Here is a 21,415-nt window from a genome sequence, read left to right on the forward strand (position 1 = left end):
AATGTCTCTGTATTGCTCCAATTTTGTTAAATATTCTCTTCTAAATTTTATATATTCAGCTTTTTGTGCTTTTGTAATACAAACATTACAAATGCATACCTTAAAAAATTACTGGAAAATAGGTGTTTTTTTCTGGTAGAAACACAGTAATTCATCTTCAGTGTACTTGACCCTCTTGTGATTATGTCTGCTTACTAATGCTTTCTCTCTGCTTTGTGTTTTATGTTTTTCAGAGAATTTTTATATAGATTATTAAATTTCTTCCTTATATCAGCCTTGTGGGATAACCAGAACAGATGTAACAGTGTCTTTCCATTTTACAGATGAGGAAACTTGGATTCTGTGGTCTATAACTTGGCCAAGGTCTCATAGCTTAAGAGGCAGAAATAAATTTATAACTGCATTTTCTAATTCCCGTATTATGAACCAATTTCAAAGTTAGAGATATTATTGAGGTTCTTCATAGATAGTAAATGATTGAGAAATAGAAAAATTTGGGACTTTTAATGTATTATGTTGATACAGTTTGTGCCAAGTAGATCATGATACTACTGCACAGTGAGTATTCACTATGAGCCCTTTTGTTGTGAATTGTGAAATGAAAACTTGTCACACAGATCATGCTATATTTTTTGAGTTAGTAATTTGTCAGTGTGTAAAAGTAAAGGAAATAAAGCTTAAAAATATTTTTAGTATTAGCTGCATTCAAATTGTTTGTTGTCCTTAAGCACATTAGAATTAATTGCCTTTTGCATAATTGGGGTTTTCTCAGTTCTGTATCTTACCTATATTTCATTAATAGTGTGGAAAAGGGAACATAACTATTACTATGGCCAAGTTCTGGGAGGAAGAAAAATGGATTTGTTATACCATTTGAATTCATAATAGTATACTTGAAACAGTTCTAATTAGATAAAGGTCTAAACTGATCTTTATGTATTTTGGGAAAAAATCTTTTGAGTTTAATTATTTAGTGTAATTCTGAACAGTCCTATGTGTTTGTAGAAGTGTTTACTAATGAAATGAGAATGCATGTTTTTCTTTGCCACCCAACTAATGATTTCATCTGTGTTAAATTTAGTGCACCATGGTTTGCTCTGTGATGAGATATCTTAAAAATAGAAGCATTTTTGCTTCCAGTAGAGAAACAGTTACTAGATGTGCAGAGGTCTTCAATTTGATGCTTTTCGTAAGATTATATGCAGTGACCACATAATAGGGAAGTTCAACAACCGTGATTTGAGTGTGTGTTTTTCTCTGGAGATTAGAATATATAAAATAGACTTTATTCACTCCTTCATTACACTACATGTATTTTTGATACAACCATTAGCTTTATCATGGTGTGCAAGTTCAAGTTTCTCTAGAGTGTGAATCTTAAAGTGGTACTAGTAGGTTGTAGACTATGTACAGATTCAACTCTGCTAAATAGTGCTAAACTTGTCTGTTTTTAAACTCTTGCTGAATATTCTTAGGTTGAAAATACTTGATTACATAATGTTACAATCAGCACTTTTCTCACATGTAACGTCTTTCTTGTTTTGTGTTACTTCTTTGGATATAAACATTTTTTTGAAGCCAAATTGCTTTAAAAAGAAAATACTTATCTGCTGCACTGCCATTAATTGTGTTAGAGAGTGTGGGAACTGGGATATTGTTTAAACAAAAGTAGTTAACTTTGAAAGTAGAGAATAAACAGAATATTCTGAATTATTTCATTGTCCATAATAGGAATAGCATACATCAGTTAAATAAGCCATTTAAGTTGAGCAGTAACAAGAACACAGTCTTCTAATAAAATGTTCATTATAAACAATAAATGAATACTGGTTAACAAAATCACTTAGGATTTGAACTAAATTTTCCGCTTGAATCTTTTATTGGTATGATAAAAAATTAGATATGTTGAGGTATATAAGCGCTTTGACAAATAGAAACAGATTTAATATTCACTAGTGTAGTTATTCATGACCATTAGCTATTAAGATCTCTCTTCTCATTTTCCTCAGCCTCCTTCTATTCTTAAAAAGAAGCATGTAGTTTACTTTGGATTTTGGTTTTAGCAATAAGTGTCCATATTCAGTCTCTAGTAACTGGCCGGGCTTGTGCTAATAAGGTTTTCATATATATTCTTTCATTTAAATTACTGTATTAATGGTTACTTGTTATTCAGGGCAAGGATCCTGAACTCTTAATTTGTTTCTAAATACTTCAAGAGATAGCCTGAAATAAAAACACTTTTTAAATATTGACCCATAGTTTTAAATTTTACTAATGTTCACTTCTAGTAGGAAGTTAGAAATAAAAAGTGAGATTTACAGTGATTGGAAATCTACATAATAAGAAAAAATTACAAAATGTATTCAGGGTCACCTTCCTAGTCTTCTCTGTCTTTCAGAAGTTCTGCTGAGCTATCTGAGATTTGTACTCAAGATTCACTAAAATATGATTTGGAACTGTTATCAAGAACCAAGAAGAACTCATTTATTTACTATCACCATAATATTTTAGGCATTGAAGAAATTCTCCATAAGAAACAAGTAAAATTAAAGCATATAATAGTCTAGTATATTTATTTTGGACACACTCCTGGAATTTCTTGTGTTCTTAAAATACCTATATCCAGAGTCACTATTAGTTTCAATTTCTTTAAGCTCTAAAATTTTGATTCTGTCGTTATTTAAAACAAAAGCTATATGAGGGCTTTAACATGAGTAAGTAACTGAATTTAGTTGCTGGATATTTCATAGCATCTACTTTACCTAGGGCAGAAAGATTCAGAATAATGGAAATGATGATCTTCATGGCCCAGAGCCTAATGGCTTCCCATTAGGGACACTAGAAGAAATTGAAATTAAACATGTCTACTCTACTCTGTGTTTAATTTCAAGGATCTCAAGAGATGGTAAGCCTGTTGGTTTATAAAATAAAAATGATTTTGAAATAGAATATTAATCTAAACAAAGACATAGTAATTGGCACATTAAGAAAGTTGAAATTCTTGCTATTTTAAAGCATCAATATTAGAACTGAGAATCTGGAACTAAAGGAGACCTTTGACCTGATGAAATATATATAGAATCAATACATTAAACTTTACCAGCTACTTAGAAAGTTAAGTATTTTTACTGTGAGCAAAAATGCAGTCTAAACATATTGAGGACATTTAGTTTACACCTAAGTTTAATCTTGATTGTCTGAGTTTGCACATTTTAAAGTAGATAACTAGAAAGGTGAAGTCTAGAGTAGTTTGACGCATGGCTGTAGTATCCACAGCCAATCATAATTATGATCCTCAATAGACGATAGGGTAAGCTACACACACACACACACACACACACACACACACACACACACGTTAAGAAAATAAGATTTATGGTTTGACAGGTCGTCAAGAAGTGGTTAAAGTTTTGACCCTTAAAAGGTTAAAGTTTGAGGACTTGGAAACATTTCATGTTTGAAGTGTTTAAGGTTTTTTTTTTTTTTTTTAAACTCTATTTAAAGGAATATGCGATATGTATAATTAGGAGGTTCTTGATATCCACTGGGGTTCTCTTCACTTTTAAGTAATGTAAATATTCCCTTTATTTTTTAAGTAATTATTAAATGTGATTAACTTTCCTACTATAAACAAATTATCCTCCCTCAACTTGCTGACAGCTTCAGTTAAGAAAGTAAGGTTAATGAAATAAAAATTTGACAATTGGCAAGGGTGTGTTTTCTCTCATGAGACTAGAAATGAAGAGTCTTACTGTGGTGATACATGGTTCTTGAAGAAGTCAGACAACAGTGTTCAATGCAGACAGGTGAGGAGTATATTTTTGAATTAATAATACCAAAAAAATCAAAATATGACTAGTTGACTTATATCTTGACTACTGATGTGTTTTATACAGATGTTCCCTTAAGCAGTGGGTAGAAAAATTTATATATCATTCTGAAGATTAGATTATTGTTCGGTAACATAATTCAGGAAAGTTTTATTGCCTGGATTTTCCAAACAGGTTTTGCTAAAATCTAATCTTTCTTTATTCCTGAACTAAACCAAATCTTTAAATAGTTCTCAGTGAACAGTAATTTAAACATTATCTGGGGAGCACTACCATTAGTCCTTATCTTTCTAAAGCATCGTTAAATACATTAATTCATTTAATAATTGCAACTTACGCAGTAGGTGATTCAGGGCTGTCTATCTTCATCCTTAAAGTAGATTAGAGAGGTTGCTAGGTCTGACTTCTCCAGAACTTGAATTTGTGACTGATTATTCCAAATTCCCAGTTGTTTTCACTCTGTAGGTTAATTCTTTGGTATAAGCTTTGGTAGAAAAAGAATATGTTTATATTGTGAATGCTCATTATCCAAAGCATATATATAATAGATTTTCATTTAATACTCTATTTTTACCAGTTGGATGTATATTTCTGTATAGTCTAATTTTAAACGTCAGAATTTATAAAATAATTTATATAGATAGTTTATGGGATTTCCTCTTTTCGTGCTAGAAAAAGAAAGTCTTAACTATTAAATGTCAAAATAAAGAAAAAAAGATTAATTCTATCCAACTGTTGTAATACAGCTTTAAGAAAATGAATTGAGTTTCTTTTGAGTAGTTAGATAAACTGTTTTCTTGCTGTTAATTTTATCACTGACAGTCATTTGTCTTGTAGGGATACATTCCTGAAAGTGGGTTATAAAGAACCATAGTTTCATTAATATGCATTGACAAGGACTATCTTGAAAGAACTGGTTAAATGTAGTAGTGTATATGTAGGCTGACTACAGGTGAGCATCTCCATTAGGGGTCCAGACTACGTATCTTGGTACCATCAAGGCGAAAGGATAGGTCCTGGTCAATGGCTTTAAAATAAGCATCAGCCTGTGATAGTGTAATTCCTAAATCACTTTTGTTGATTTTGAACTGGAGTTTTATATAATGTGCTCTATTTATCAGTAAGAGAGATTGATGTTTTAGAGATTCCCATGGACAGACAAACCTACCTAAAGCATAGGTACTGAGATTTAGTTTTTAAGCATTTACCTTTAACACTTGCTTCTCTCTCTCTAGGAGGGGCTATCGGTAGGCAGCCTTTGTGATTGAGGATAGAGCAGCAGCAGGAAGCAAGAAATATTAGAAATCAAGAATCCTGAATTCCCAAATAAGGAAGGTTTCCTGTTCTTACATTTAAATATGGGTTTGTCTGAGCTGGGAATTTACAACGCTTCAGAATACTAGGGTATGTTTTACTGAAATCATTAGGAAGATTATTTTTTCTATTGAAATCGCCTCCTTAACTGATACAACTTTACTAGAGAGCATTCACAGTAAAATGTATGCTCTGTTCTTATAATACACGTTACATTGTAAAGTAGTGATCAAATTCTGTTCATTTCGTAGCTGTATCACAAAGTTGAATGATATTCTATTACTTTGACTGTGAAACTAATTAAATTAGATACTTTTAAAATTGTTAAAATAAAAGTCATTGTCAGTTAAAATAGGTGAATAATTAGAGCATATATATATATATATATATGCTGCTGCTGCTGCTAAGTCGCTTCAGTCGTGTCCCACTCCCTGTGACCCCATAGACGGCAGCCCACCAGGCTCCGCCGTCCCTGGGATTCTCCAGGCAAGAACACTGGAGTGGGTTGCCATTTCCTTCTCCAATGCATGAAAGTGAAAGTGAAGTCGCTCAGTCTTGACCCCATGGACCGCAGCCCACAAGGCTCTTCCGTCCATGGGATTTTCCAGGCAAGAGTATTGGAGTAGGGTGCCATTGCCTTCTCTGAGATAGATAGATAGATAGATAGATAGATAGATATAAAAGGACTCAAAATGATGAATAACCAAAGTGCATTTATTTTTGTTGCAAAATTTGGGATGATTTTCTTCAGAACTAAAAATACATTTTAAAGCAGAAATAAGTGTATTTTTAAATTTCATTAGTTTTAAATGTGAATTTTTTAAACTACACAACTTAAAAACTAAATTAGTTATTTTAGTGACACAAACTCAAGATTAGAATATCTTTGAGATTTTCTGAATATCTGCTGGGTTATGAGGATGAAGAATCCTCAGGAATTCTTTAAAGTTAGGCCAATGCAAACCATTATTTAAAACCTTTTTTCCCTGTTAAAGCTATTTGATCATCATAGATATATAATTTTATGCTTCAGTGTCTATTAATGATGGTGTTTTTGAGCTTTAGCATATGCTAATATAAGGTACTCTTATATTTTTCTTAGAGTATACATTAAGGAAAGATTAAAGATCCACTTAATTAAAAAAAATCTGTTTCAATTTTTTTTTTTTTCATTTAATTCTTCTTTAATCACTATTTACTGAAGTATGCTGTGAAGACTTAGGATAACTAAATTTTCTGTTTCCCCTTTGAAATGCTTTGCTAAACTGCTTTAAGGTCAGAAATAGATATCATGATTTCTCAGTAGCCATAGCAAAAGATATTTTGTCTATTTTAGATAGCTTATTTTCTTATATATGCCTTTTTTTTTTTTTTTTAATCTGGGGAGGATAACCTGTTTTTAAGAATTTTTTCTAATGGCTAAGCCTTAGCCAAAAAAAATCTATTAATTTATTTTCTAGTGTTAACTAGATTATCTTTAGGAAATATAAGTATATACAGATTATCTGAATATATAGCAGTAGTTTTCCAACTACTACTTTTTATTGCTGTTTTTTTGTTTTTAAATAGCAATGAAACCCTTAATTCACATGAAACCTTACACATATCCATGACAGTTATGCTTAGAGAAAAAAAGAACAAAACCAAAATCTTACTTAAAACGCTTTATTATCTGTAAGAGATCAAAATGGAATGACTCAGGTTAGAACTCTGATACTCTGAACATGGTAAAGGAAAGAGTGCCATTTAGCTGATATCAGCAGAGGAAATTTAATAATGAAGAAAATGAGATTGTGTAATTTCAGAGTTTTAGAAAGGTTTGGTGTATCTGACTTATATCTGATATTTAAATTCCTTTAACACAGTGACTCTTTTTGGATTGTAGTGTTATGACTTGAAATATATAAAAATAGTTTAATGTCCATATATGTCATGAACTTTGAACAGTCCAATTAAAACACCATTAACAATTCTTATCTGTTACATGTATATGTACATCATACTGTGAGTTTTCATTAGTGAAGCAAGCTTTTTTATTATTAGTGCTATAAAGCCAGTTGACTTTTGGAAGATTTACATAATGCTTAGTGTATGCCATTAATTCCTGCAGAAACCTCAGAGATGATTATTATCCCCATTTTCACAAAAGAGACATAGAAAGGCTATGTAATATGCTTAACATTAAACATGAGGAAATGGCAGCCCACTCCAGTATTCTTGCCTGGAAAAATCCTATGGACAGAGGAGTCTGGTGGGCTGCAGTCCATGGGTCACAAAGAGTTGGATGTGACTGAGCACCTAAGCACACGCATGCATAGACAGGGCAGAATATGAAAAGAGACAGTAAATCCAGAACCCTTAAACACATCTATTTTAATAGTTTTTTTTTAAATGAAGGAAGCAAAATTTTATTATTATGTATTTAATGAATACTTACCTAAATTTGCCTTTAAAATAGAAAATGCATTTTGAAACTTCAGTAAAAGTAAGTACTTAAAGGTTTCCACGATATTCTTTTGAGTTGTAAATGTGTTACTACAACTTCTAGGCTAAGACATTTTATGTAGTAAATGCTAATAGAAACAACAGTCACATAGTTATGATGGTGAGTTCTTTGAACTAGAATTGCTATTTGCAATGCATTATTTACAAGGTATGGGCAGCTTTGTTGCTCCTTGTAGTGGTTTTTTTAAGGTCAAATTTTTCTGAAGGGAAAGTAATAGCATCCTAAATCCATGGTACTTGGAAGTAAGCTGAGGTGGGTTCTACCAATCTGAACCAATTTAATATAGTAAGGAAGGTCACATTTCCTAATTCAGATACGGTGTAAAGCATTTGATCAAGGCCTCCCTACTTAGGCAAAGAAAAATCACTTTTTAGCAGGGTAGTAAAAAGTAATTCAGTTTATGTTTTGGCTGCTTGCAAAGTAACTCACAAGCTTTTGTGAAAATGTGTTATATGATCAAGGGCCACACACATTCTGTTGTGCTTGCACTTGGTTTATCTTGGTTTGTGCCAAAGTCAAGAAAAGCAAAAATCACATTTTTCCACTAGGGAATATAGGATTATTTATCAAAACTTGATTACTATCTTTTCTTTTAGACTATTACTATTAAGTTGTTAGAATCCTGATTTACTTTTATAACCATAGGTATATATAGCCCATTCTAGTATGGGCTTCATAGACTGCAGAAAGTTCCCTTTTACCCTAGTAGACGACATACTTTATCTTAAAATATTTAAATAATATAAACCTTTCCCTATACAAACATTTAATAATACTACCAGAGAAACTGTTAATTAAGAGTTGATGCATATTAATTTTGAAAGTACAGGAAATAATACTTGTGTCAAAATAAAGATTTAGAATTACAGAGTGGGCAGAGGACAATTTTTCTTAATCTATAAAGAAAGCCTAATGCAGTTTATAAAAGAACAGCAAACTAATAAAAAAAAGTTAGGCAAAAGGCATGAATAGACGGTTTAAAGAAAAGGATCATTTAAGAGCCCTTAAGTATGAAAGTATTTTCAACTTATATAAAAGGAGATATAAATCAAAACTGTTATGACATACATATTAAGAATGGGGCAGCTGTGAGATAGTAATATGAGCCAATCTAAGAATTACCAATCTAAGATAGGAAATTAATAAGAGAAATACAACATTCAGTTCAGCATCTGAATTTTATATTTAAAAGATACAACGTGTTATGTATAAACGTTGACATCTCCAAAAAGATATGTAAGAAACTACTTCTGGAAAGGGTTCCTATGTGACTGAGGAAGGAGTGGAGAAATCTTTCCTTTTCTTCGTATCTGCTTTTTTTTTCCTTTTAAATTGCTGATGCAGCTGCTTATTCAAGATTTCTTTGGGGGGAAATATTGACATAGAATATTAAAATCTGTAAGGGACCTGTCCAAGCCATTCCTTTTACAGCTTATTTAGAATTTCTCAAGTGCTTTGGATCACAGAACTAATGTTTTCAGCCTAGCTTCCTTTCATTGTAGCTGTAGTTCTCAACTGGGCAGCAGGTCTTAATAGGTTTTATCTTGATAACAGCGATCTTCTTTCTCTTGTTCATTATATTCCACGTACTTAGCATACAGTAGTTGCTCGGTAAATGTTTGAATGAATTTTTTAAAACTACGGTATTTATTTGTGACATGACACAGATAGAAAGTATTTCATCTTTATCTTTGAAAGAAGAAAAAATCATTTTTCTGTTGTTTCCTATTCCAATGAAAAACTAACCATAAATGTTATAGTTTAATTTTGACCTATTTTAAAGAGACATTTGTAAAGTTATAATCTGTTTAATGATTTTTCAGACACTGCCTTCATGTCCTATTGACCGGAAACCTTTTCAGGCGGTGGTTAAATTCAGTGTATCAGAAGGTTGTGTTAAGGTAAGGCTTAGAGTTTATTTTATAGAATGAACGGTGTAAACTTAATTGAGATGATTTTGCTTTAATAGATACTTGAATGTATTTGTGAATTAACTAAGTTTAATGTGTTTAATTTCCATTAAAAAAATGAATGGGATATTAGATTCAGAGACAAACCCCCACAAAAAAGTCCAAAGTACCTGAAAATTATGTTTTCATGAAAAGCATATAATGTTGAGAAGATTAAACAAGTAAAATTAATATAAAATGGTGTCTTTGTTCTTAAGTGCCGGTGGTACTTGAAGGAAATGGTTTAATTAGAGAAAAATGTGGGAGTTTGTGAAAATCTTGAGAAGGACGAGAAGGACTTCTCACAGTTTCACAGTTGTTATGGGCAGATAACTTTTCTTCTGTTAAGTACAATTTTATTGTAATGCTTAATCTTGATCACATTCTTGAGATGCACACATCACACTGATGTTATTTGATTATGAACCATGATTTATGATTTGTATTCACATTTATTTTTGGCTTACCAAAAAAAGAAGAAAGAAATAGAAATAATTTTCCTAAATTGATGAATAAAAAATGAAAAGTGGAAAAGAGAGTAAGTAGCAAGTAAAGTGAAATGTGTGGTAAAGAGATTTCTTGATGTTATTGCTGATAAATCAGGAATGGTATTGTAAAAATGAAAGTTAAAAATGAAGGTATACAATATATATAAATGATGCCATTAATGGGAAAGACAAACTTCCCGAGTAGCAGCAAGACTGGTAGCTATTTTTGTGAGTAGAAAGGGGTATGTGAGCAACATAAAACTATTTAAACATTAAATATTCCTACTGTAGGTGTTTATAATTTGTTTTGATTATTTTCTCTGGATAAGTCTTGATGACATAAGGTACAAATGACACTACAGTTCAAATAAAATGACATGTGTAAAAGATCCTGCATGTTTAGTTGTGTAACTCTGGAAATTATGCAGATTAGTGTATATCTTCAAGAAAAGATAAAATGTTATATATATGTGTGTGATATTATAATTAAAATTATAAAGCATAACTTTTCTGAAAGACGTGTTCTCTGTTTTTCTAGACCGTGTGTGTGTATGTGTGTGTATATATACACACACACACACATATATATATTATGTTGTGTGAATTAGCCTCCAAAGATACTCTGTAAAATTATGTTCTGTTGCTTGGAATAAAATGTATGTTTTATTTAATAGAATTTGAATGTTACTTAAAAGTTTGGAACAGTGCTAATCTAATTTTGTTAAACTTAAAATGTATTTTTTATCATATGTGATATTTATATACTCTTAATATCTTTCTTTGCCCTTTAACTTCTTTTGAATCTTTGTTATCCTTTTCCCTTTACAATTAAACTTGAATGAGACATGCACAGTTGCTTATATTTTCAATCAATTGTTGGACATCTCTATCTAGAATACCAAAGGAATCTAAACATGAACAAACCCCAAACTTATCTCATTCCCAGCCCCTCTGCCAACCTCAGTTTATGGTACTGTAATCCTGGTCACCCAGATCAAAAGCCTCTGGAAGTTTTCCATTTTTTCTCTTTTCATTATTTTTGCTTCCTCTTTATACACAGTGTCTTAAATGCATTCCATTTCATTACCTCTCTGTAGACCCTCAGGCTGTCTGTCATCTAGATCTGTTCTGCCAATAGAAATATACCATCAATACACACCACTCTATAAACATTTAGTAGCCACATTAAAAGAACAAAAAGAAACAGTTAAAATGAATTTTTATATTTTGTTTAATCTAACATTTAATGTATTATTTCAACATGTAGTATGTTAGAATTGTTATTGAAGGATTTTGTCTCCTATTGTTGTTTTCATTGAAATCTAGTATATATTTTACGCTTACATCTCTTTTTAAACCAGCCACATTTTCACATGCTCAATAGTATATGGCTAGTAACTATTGTCAGAGAAGGCAATGGCACCCCACTCCAGTACTCTTGCCTGGAGAATCCCATGGACGGAGGAGTCTGGTAGGCTACAGTCCATGGGGCCACGAAGAGTCGGACACAACTGAGCGACTTCACTTTGACTTTTCACTTTCATGCACTGGAGAAGGAAATGGCAACCCACTCCAGTATTCTTGCCTGGAGAATCCCAGGGACAGAGGAGCCTGTTGGGCTGCGGTCTATGGGGTCGCACAGAGTCAGACGCGACTGACACGGCTTAGCAGCAGCAGCAGCAGCAGTAACTATTGTCTCATACAGTATAGTTCTATACTATTACAAGAGCTTCCTTCCAGTTTCCTGGCTTTTATAGTTTCTCTTTAACTGGTTCATTCTCCATATCACTGTCAAAAAAAGCAAATTTGATCATTTCATTCACTTACTTGTAAACCTTCATTTATTTTCTGATTTCTGTAGAATTATTTTCTTTTTCAAGGCCTTTACCGTCTGGTCCTAATATATTACATCAGTTTCATATCCTGTTAACTTTTTCTTCCACATCCGCATTGACTTCTCTGCACTCTTTTTATTCCCTCCATTTAGAAAATCTTTTTTCCTTAGACAAATTCCTATTCATTCTTTAAGACCAACTCAGAAATTATCTACTCATTAAAAGTCTTCTCTGGTATCGTCAGATAAAGTCAGTTCTACATATATATATATAAGATCTGTGTTTATATTTCTGTTACGAGCACACTCGTAACTCATTTGCATGCCTCTCTCTTTTTTGTTTCCCTAGAGCTTAGCACAAATACTCAGTTTATAGTTTAGTATACTTAAACTAATAAGCATATGTATTTGGCCTACACTTTCATTTAGACAGTATGCTTCTTTAATTTTTTGTTCTTTCAAGGGAAATGTATAGGTGTGATCCCATATTATCACTCTAAATAGGTGATTTTGCTTTTCTCACAGGTTCAAGTAAAAAGACAGTTGAGAGAAACAAAGGACAAGAAAAATGAAAGCTCTTTTAAGAAACAGCTATCCTGTCAGGAAAATTCTAAAAGCTGTATGAGGTTAGTGATAAGTTCCAGGAATGGAATCCAACTGTGTAGAATCAGAAGTTAGCAATTAAGAAAAAAGAGAGTACTTAAAAATGATGTGAAGTTTCAATGTATATAATTCTTTCAAAGCATTCCCTTAATAATTTAAAGACAGACCAGATGAAATGAGAATATAATTTATTTGACCATTGTCTTTGATGAATTAGTTTTTTATTTTAGTTTTTTCTGAGTTTGTTACAGATTGATATTTTTAAAAGATAAAAGTTACAGCCATGTAAAAAAAAAACAAAACACAAGCCATTATGGATAAGCATTGGTGCACAGCCCACATTCTGAGTAATTGCTGTAGTATTTATGGACAGAAAATAGAAAATAACTAATGATACAGTACAACATTCTTCATGAGACTGTTGTAATTAAAACTATTATTTTTCTCCTTTTGCTTCTTTGTGTTGTAGCAGACACTTGCTAGTACTATAACAAATGTTTATGTTTGAAAAAATTTTTAAACATGTTTGGATTTCTTAGCTACTATTGTTAAAACATAATTGCCTAAAAATACTTAGAACTCAAGTTTAACAGGTATTAAGGTAATTTTTAATTAAATTGAATTAGTAGTGTACTGGAGATTTATTACTGAAAATAGCTTGTTGTAGTACTTATAAAATTTAACCCCTTTTTGATCTGAACTACATTTAGAGCTGTCGCAAAGTTGTATTAAGTCAGTATATTGTCAAATTCATAGTTAAATCTATGGCTCATTAGTACATTTCATCAGAATACTAATAGCGTAAGAGAGTAAATGTATTACTAAAAACATTGACAATATTTCTTGAGATTTACTGAATTATGCCACTTATTTTTGACTCTGTAGCTCTCTAGATCTTAACTTTTAGGAAGTTATAGACTTTTTTAGTAATCTAAAGAAAACGGTAGAGAACTTCTACCCAAAAAGATACGTCATAAAATATACTTAAAGACAAAATTTCATAGATTTAAGGGATTTGTGGAACACTCAGTTCAAGAGCCCACCCATAAACCCAAGTTAATAACTTCAATAGAGCAAATTTTATGTACAGTTTCTTTTAATTAATTTGGGTCAGCTTTGACTCTTCCATTTATGTTTGCTTAGTAAATAACACATCCCCAGGCATAATGAAGAAATACCTTTTGCTAGGTATTCTTTTATTATTCATTTATTCTTCATTCATCTCCTATTCTTGACTATGGCAATGTTATAGATAGGCATTTTTTTCAGAATTACCCAGTCCTCTTGGCTCCTCCTGAGAGTGCAGTGCTCATTATTATGTGACCTATAACAGGGTCATACAGTGGGTCGGACACACCTGAGGTAGTCCACATGCTTAGCTGTTTTTTCTCAAGGACTTGTGGTTGAGGGATGGTAAAAGGAAGTAACAGATGCAAAATAGTAATTTGCTTTTGCCCACCAAGTCAGACCATTAATGATTTCTCTCACAGTAAATCTGTCAGTTACTAGATTTTTACTGTACATTCTTTCTGGAGTCTTTTGGATGTTTTTTAGAATTCCTCTCATTCAGTTTTATGTTTATAAGATGTAGGCCTCATTTCCAGCACTTAGAAAATAACCTATTTGGTGTTGCCTCTCCCTTCTAAAGATGTAAAACTCCTCTTTCTGATACTTTCCACTAGTTCCAGGGAAAGGGATTGCAGTAGTGTTTTGTTTCATGTTAAGTGAATCTCCTTTGTAGTCATTGGAGTGGAGAGTGGCAGCTAAGTGGGGAGTTCAACTCATCATGCTTTCTTTGCTAAAATTTAAAACTTGGTGCATAATAGCTTTCATTGTTGTGGGCAGTGTATTGAAAATAAATGAGCAGAGTAACAGTTTTCTTTTATTTCATCTCTTTATTGATCTTTACAGAAAAAAGATCATAGGAGAAGATCTGTTAAGTGTAAAATTTTATGACCTGAAGATGATACACAGTAAGTGACTTTTTCCTTGTATGTTCTACATTTTTTTCTTTGTTTCTTACTTTAATGCTTCTGCCAAAGTTCTTGTAAGCTTGGAAAACAGTCATACACAACAGAACTCTGCTGAGCTCTGTGTACATTGTATTCAGTTCTACATAAACTACTTCCATGGAATCATTTATACTGTTTTCCTGCCCTTATTTTCCTGATCAACTTGGAGGAAGGGAAGGGGTCAGTGAATAAGAGAGAGAGAGAGAGACAGTCAGTGTGTGTGTGTGTGTGTGTGTGTGTGTTGGAAAGGAAAATGAGAAAAGGGTATTTTCCAGTTACTCAGTTAGCAGCCTACATTGTGGTCTTAACTCGACTCATTAGGGCTGAAGTCCTTAGGGGAAATGAGATAAAATACCTTGTGGGCCAATAACTGTAAGCAGTAATGAGGGAAGTCTAATAGTAAGCAGTTAATCCACAGTTCCCAGAGGAAGTTGTGGTTTAGCTTCAAGCCACACTTAATTTGAAACTTTATTTAGGAATAAAACATTTCTTACCTGTTTATGTACTACTATGTTCAGTTGCTCAGTCGTGTTTGACTCTCTGTGACCCCATGTGCGGTAGCCCCCCTAGGCTCTTCTGTCCATGGGGTTTTTTAGTCAAGAGTACTGGAGTGGGTTGCCATTTCCTCCTTCAGAGGATCTTCCAGACCCAAGGATTGAACTCGTGTCTCCTGTGGTTCCTGCATTGGCAGGGTGGATTCTTTACCACTGATCCACCTGGGAAGCCCACATATCTGTTTGAGAATATGCCTGTCTTTTGTTGTTGTCTAGTGTTATGGTTCTCTAATACAAGAAAGCTTTGCAGCAGGACATGAGGAAAATGTCACTTCAGTGCTTTGTGCCTCCTCTTTGAAACTTAAGCTGTTTATCTTTTTTCCAAAGAACACCTTACTATGAGCTAATTGTAAGCAGGGAGAGGTGAGCATTTATTTTCCATGCTAGGTTACGATTAATTTCTATTTATAGATAGAATTAATGAATTCATTGTTCTTAAAACTAAATGGTAATCAACTTCATTTTTTATACATTTGAATACCATGTTTGGGTGTTGTTACTGTTTTTTTAATTTGAATTAACATGGTCTCTCAGAATTACAGATAACCCCTGATTTTCAGATTAATAAATATATGTCTTTAATAATTTACTCTTAAAGTGAAATTTCACTAAAAGAACTTTAATGGTTAGATAAACATTTTTCTTTAGTTAAAGAACTTTAGATATCAAAACTTCTTTGTTTTTCTGGGTAATTGCTATAGATTAGCATTGTTTTTTATTGAATAGCCTTTTGTTTGGTAGCTCTAGAATCAAATATAAAATTTACTGCTGAGGAAGATTAAATGATGTTACAGATTTTCTCTAGGTAGTGTAGTGCACTCTTACTATGATAATCTTAGTTTTAAGACTGCAGTAATTTTCTTTAAGTCTGCGTCTCTGGCCTGGGCTTATTTTTAGAGAGAGAGAAACATAGGCAAATCTTAGACCTATAGTGCTTGAGTATAGTGAAGGCCATTTATAAGAATCTTTGATTCATTTAGATTTGAGTTTTGTTTTGCTATTCAGAATATGGAATACTAAACAAGTTTTCAGTGAACCATCTAAACCAGTTCAATAGTTAACTTTTTCCTTCCTACTTATCAAGATATAATTGACATATACAACACCAGTTTAAAGTGGTCAGCATAATGATTTGACTTACATACATGACACATCATAAAATGATTGCTGCGGTAAGTTTAGTGAGCATTCATCATCTCATATAGATACAACATTAAAAAAATAGACAAAAATTTTTTCCCTTCTGATGAGAACTCTTAGGATTTAGACTGACTCTCTTAACAACTCGCATGTATAATTAACAGCAGTGTTAATTATATTAATCATGTTTACATTCCATCCCTGTCAGTTCAGTGTACCATCGTGTCTGACTCTTGGTGACCCCACGGACTGCAGCACGCCAGGCTTTCCTGTCCATCACCAACTCCTGGAGCTTGCTTAAACTCATGTCCATTGAGTCAGCAATGCCATCCAACCATCTCATCCTCTGTCATTCCCTTCTTCTCCTGCCTTCAATCTTTCCCAGCATCAGGAGTTCTCAGCATCCAAGGAGTTGTTTATATCAGGTGGCTAAAGTATTGGAGTTTCAGCTTCAGCAACAATCCTTCCAATGAATATTCAGGACTAATTTCCTTTAGGATTGACTGGTTGGATCTCCTTGCTGTCCAAGGAACTCTGAAGAGTCCTCTCCAACTTCTCCACAGTTCAAAAGCATCAATTCTTCGGCAATCAGCTATCTTTATAGTCCAACTCTTACATCCATACATGACTATTGGAAAAATCATAGCTTTGACTAGATGGACCTTTGTCAGCAAAGTTGTGTCTCTGCTTTGTAATATGCTGTCTAGGTTCGTCATAGCTTTTCTTCCAAGTAGCAAGTGTCTTTTAATTTCATGGCTGCAGTCACCATCTGCAGTGATTATGGACCCCAAGAAAATAAAGTTTGTCACTGTTTCCATTGTTCGCCCATCTATTTTCCATGAAGTGATGGAACTGAATGCCATGATCTTCTCTTTTTGAATGTTGAATTTTAAGCCAACTTTTTCACTCTTCACTTTCACTTTCGTCAAGAGGCTCTTTAGTTCCTCTTCGCTTTCTGCCATAGGGGTGGTATCATCTGCGTATCTGAGGTTATTGATATTTCTCCTGGCAATCTTGATTCCAGCTTGTGCTTCATCCAGCCTGGCATTTCGTGTGATGTACTCTGCATATGAGTAAAATAAGCAAGGTGACAATATATAGGCTTGATGTACTCCTTTCCCAATTTGGAACCAGTCTGTTTTCCATGTCCAGTTCTTACTGTTGCTTCTTGACTGGCATACAGATGTCTCAGGAGGCAGGCATGGTGGTCTGGTATTCCCATCTCTTGAAGAATTTTCCACAGTTTGTTGTGATCTACACAGTCAAAGGCTTTGGTGTAGTCAGTAAAGCAGAAGTAGATGTTTTTCTGGAACTTTTGCTTTTTCAGTGATCCAGTGGATGTTGGCAATGTGATCTCTGGTTCCTCTGCCTTTTCTAAATCCATCTTGAACATCTGGAAGTTCACAGTTCATGTACTATTGAAGCCTGGCTTGGAGAATTTTGAGCATTATTTTGCTAGCATGTGAGATGAGTGCAATTGTGCGGTAGTTTGAGCATTCTTTGGCATTGCCTTTTCTTTGGGATTGGAATGAAGATGGACCTTTTCCAGCCCTGTGGCCACTGCTGGCCAAATTTTCCATATTTGCTGGCTTATTGAGTGCAGAACTTTCACAGCATCAGTTTTTAGGATTTCAAATAGCTCAACTGAATTCCATCACCTCCACTAGCTTTGTTCGTAGTGATGTTTCCTAAGGCCCACTTGACTTTGCATTTTTTTGGCTTCCTTTATCCACTTCTCCTTCCCTCACCACTTACCTCTGGTAACCACAATCTTATCATTTTTTCTATGATTTTTGTTTGTTTTTGAAATATAATTGACCTGCAATATTATGTTATCCTGTCACACAACTTCATGAGTCAGTATTTTTGTACATAGTATCACGATAATTAGTCGTTACCATCTGTTATTATATGAATGTATCACATACTTTTTGACTATATTCCCCACACTGTACGTTTCATTGTACCTCTTAATCTGCCTCACTTCTATCTATCCTCTCAATCACCTCCCCGCTTCCAACAGCTTTGTTCTCTGTATCTATGACTATTTCTGTTTAACTGTGGTTTCGTTTTTTAGATTCCACATACAAGTAAAATCATACAGTATGTGTCTTTCTCTGTCTTACTTATTTCACATAGTATAATTCCCTGTAGGTCCATGTGTGTTGTTGCAGATGGCAAAGTTTTATTCTTTCTAATGGTCGAGTAATATTGCATTGTACGGAATATGTGTGTGTATCTCACATCTTTTTTATTCATTCGTCTGTTGCTTGGCACTTAGGTTGCTTCCATATATTTGCTATTATAAATAATGATACAGTGAAACATGGGAGTGCATATATCTTTTTGACTGTTTTATTTTCTTTGGATAAATGTCCAAGAATGAAATTAGCAGATCATATGGTAGTTCTGTTTTTAATTTTTTGAGGAATCTCCATAAGTTTTTTCATAGTATCTGCACTAAGTTACATTCCCATCAACATTGCACTGGGGTTCTCTTCTTTCCACGTCCTCACTTAGTATTTGTTATCATTTTTGATAATAGCCATTCTTATAGGTCTGAGGTGATATCTAATTGTTTTGACTTGCATTTCCCTGATACTTAGTGATGTTGAGCATCTTTTCATGTGCCTGTTGGCCATTTGTATGTTTTTCAAAAAATGTTTGTTCAGATTCTCTGTTTATTTTTAAATCAGGTTCTTTGTTTTTTTGATTTTGAGTTCTTTTAAGTTTTTAATTCCTTATTGGATATATTGTTTTCAAGTAAGTATCTTCTCCCATTCAGTTGGTGCCCTGTTCATTTTGTTGATGTTTCCTTCACTGTGCAAAAGCATTGAAGTCCCATTTGGTTGGTTTTGTTTCCCTTGTCTGAGGAAGCAAATCTGAGAAAATTAAAAAAAACTGATGTCAAAGAGCTTTATTCTTATAAGAGTTTTTTATTTTCAGGCCTTACATTTAAGTCTTTAATCCATTTTGATTTTATTTTTGTTCATGGTGAGAGAAAGCTGTTGAGTTTGATTCTTTTGCCTCTAGTTTAATTTTCCCATCATCCTTTATTGAAGACTGTCTTTTCCCCATTATATATTGCTCCCTCCTTTGTTATAAATTAATTAATTGCCCATACGTGTGTATCCATTTCTGGATTCTCTGTTCTGTTCCATTGGTCTGTCTGTCTTGTATCAATACCATACTGTTTGATGACTAGCTTTGTACGTAGTATAGTTTAAAATTAGGGAGTGTGATGCCTCTGGCTTTGTTCTTCTTTCTGAAGATTGTTTTTGCTGTTCAGGGTCTTTTGTGCTGCCATACAAATTTTGGAATTGTTTGTTCTGGTTCTGTGAAAAATGCCATTGGTATTTTGTTAGAGATTGCATTGAATCTGTAGATTGCCTTGGGTAGTATGGTGATTTTAACAATATTAGTTCTTCTAATCCATGATCATGATATATCTTTACATCTGTTTGCATTGTCTTCAGTTTCTTTCACGAGTGTCTTAGAGTTTTCCGATTCGAGATCTTTTACCTCCTTAGTTAGATTTATTCCTAGGTATTTATTCTTTTTTGATGTGATTTTGAATGGGATTGTTTTCTTAATTTCTTTTTGTGATAGTTTGTTGTTAGGGTGAAGAAGTGCAACGGAGTTCTACATACTAAATTTTTATCCTGTAACTTTAACACTTTCATTGATGAGTTTTGGTACCTTTTAGTGGTGTCTTTAGGATTTTCTTTGTATAATATATGTCATCTGCAAACAGTGACTGTTTTGCTTCTTTCCAAAATGGATGCCTGTTATTTCTTTTTGTTCTGTGGTTGCCGTGGCTAGGACTTCCTATACTGTGTCGAATGACAGTGGCGAGAGTGGGCATCTTTGTCTTCTTCCTAATCTTAGAGGAAATGCTTTCAGCTTTTCACCATTGAGTGTGATGTTAGCTGTGGGCTTGTCATTTATGGCTTTTATTATGTTGAGATATCTTCTCTCTATTCCCATTTTGTTGATTTTATCATAAAGGGATGTTGAATTTTGTTAAAAGCTTTTCTGTATCTATTGAGATTATTATATGGTTTTTATTCTTTAGTTTGTTAATGAGTATCACATTGATTGATTCATGGATATTGAACCATTCTTTTATCCCTGAGATAAACCCCATTTGATTATGGCATATAATCTTTTTAAAGTACTGTTGAGTTTGGTTTGTCACTTTTTTGTTGAGTATTTTTGGGTGGATGTTCACCACCCAAAATTACTCCCAATACTGGGAGTAATTTTTTTTGTTCTCTCTTTGTTGATAGCTCAGTTGGTAAAGAATCCACCTACAGTGCAGGAGACCCTGGTTTGATTCCTGTGTCGGGAAGATCTGGAGAAGGGATAGGCTACACACCCCAGTATTCTTGGGCTTCCCTTGTAGCTCAGCTGGTAAAGAATCCCCCTGCAATGCACGACACTTGGGTTCAATCCCTGGATTGGGGTGATCCCCCGGAGAAGGGAAAGGCTACCCACTGTAGTATTCTGGCCTGGAGAATTCCATGGACTGTATAGTCCATGGGATCACAAAGAGTTGGACATGACCGAGTGACTTTCATTTTCACTTGTGTGTTTTGGTATGAAGGTTGCTGGCTGTGTAGTACTGGCTTGAAAGCAGTTTTTCAGGATAGTTTGAGAAGGATAGATGTTAACTCTTCTCTGTGCTGGTAGTCATCTGAGAAGGCTCTTTGTCCTAGACTTTTGTTTGTTGGGAGTTTTAAAATTTTGAATACATGTGTGCTAAGTTGCTTCAGTTGTCTCTCACTCTTTGCAACCCTATGGATTGTATCCCACCAGGCTTCCCTGTCCATGAGATTCTCCAGACAAGAATTCTGGAGTGGGTTGCCATGCTTCTCCAGGGGATCTTCCTGATCCAGGGTTCAAACCCACATCCCTTAAAGGAAGGTTCTTTATGACTGACACCACCTGGGAAGCCCAAATATTGAATAGCTGATAAAAATTTATTTCCTGCCAAAAGATTAACATTTTCCAAGGCCTGTAACTTAATGCCATGTCTACGTATGTTAGGATGCCTGAAGTAATTGGTTTAGTATAGGCAGAATATCCTAAATATCCAAGGCTTCCCTTGTGGCTCAGCTAGTAAAGAATCCACCTGCAATGCAGGAGACCTGGGTTCAATCCCTGGGTTGGGAAAATCCCCTGG

At 33.7% G+C, this 21,415-nt stretch overlaps 1 protein-coding gene across 3 annotated transcripts in view; it reads left to right on the top strand.

The window, feature by feature from the left end:
* The window catches only part of SCAF11 (SR-related CTD associated factor 11), a 94,219-nt gene that overhangs the window by 44,911 nt on the left and 27,893 nt on the right, over positions 1-21,415 (top strand). For all 3 annotated transcript variants that reach the window (XM_061416373.1, XM_061416374.1, XM_061416375.1), the window contains exons 5-7: positions 9,474-9,551; positions 12,447-12,547; positions 14,436-14,497. In XM_061416373.1, coding sequence (XP_061272357.1) covers positions 9,474-9,551; positions 12,447-12,547; positions 14,436-14,497 — 241 coding nt within the window. The remainder of the gene's footprint in view (positions 1-9,473; positions 9,552-12,446; positions 12,548-14,435; positions 14,498-21,415) is intronic.

Source organism: Bos javanicus, chromosome 5, assembly GCF_032452875.1.
Source record: "Bos javanicus breed banteng chromosome 5, ARS-OSU_banteng_1.0, whole genome shotgun sequence".
NCBI classification, from domain to species: Eukaryota; Metazoa; Chordata; class Mammalia; order Artiodactyla; family Bovidae; genus Bos; species Bos javanicus.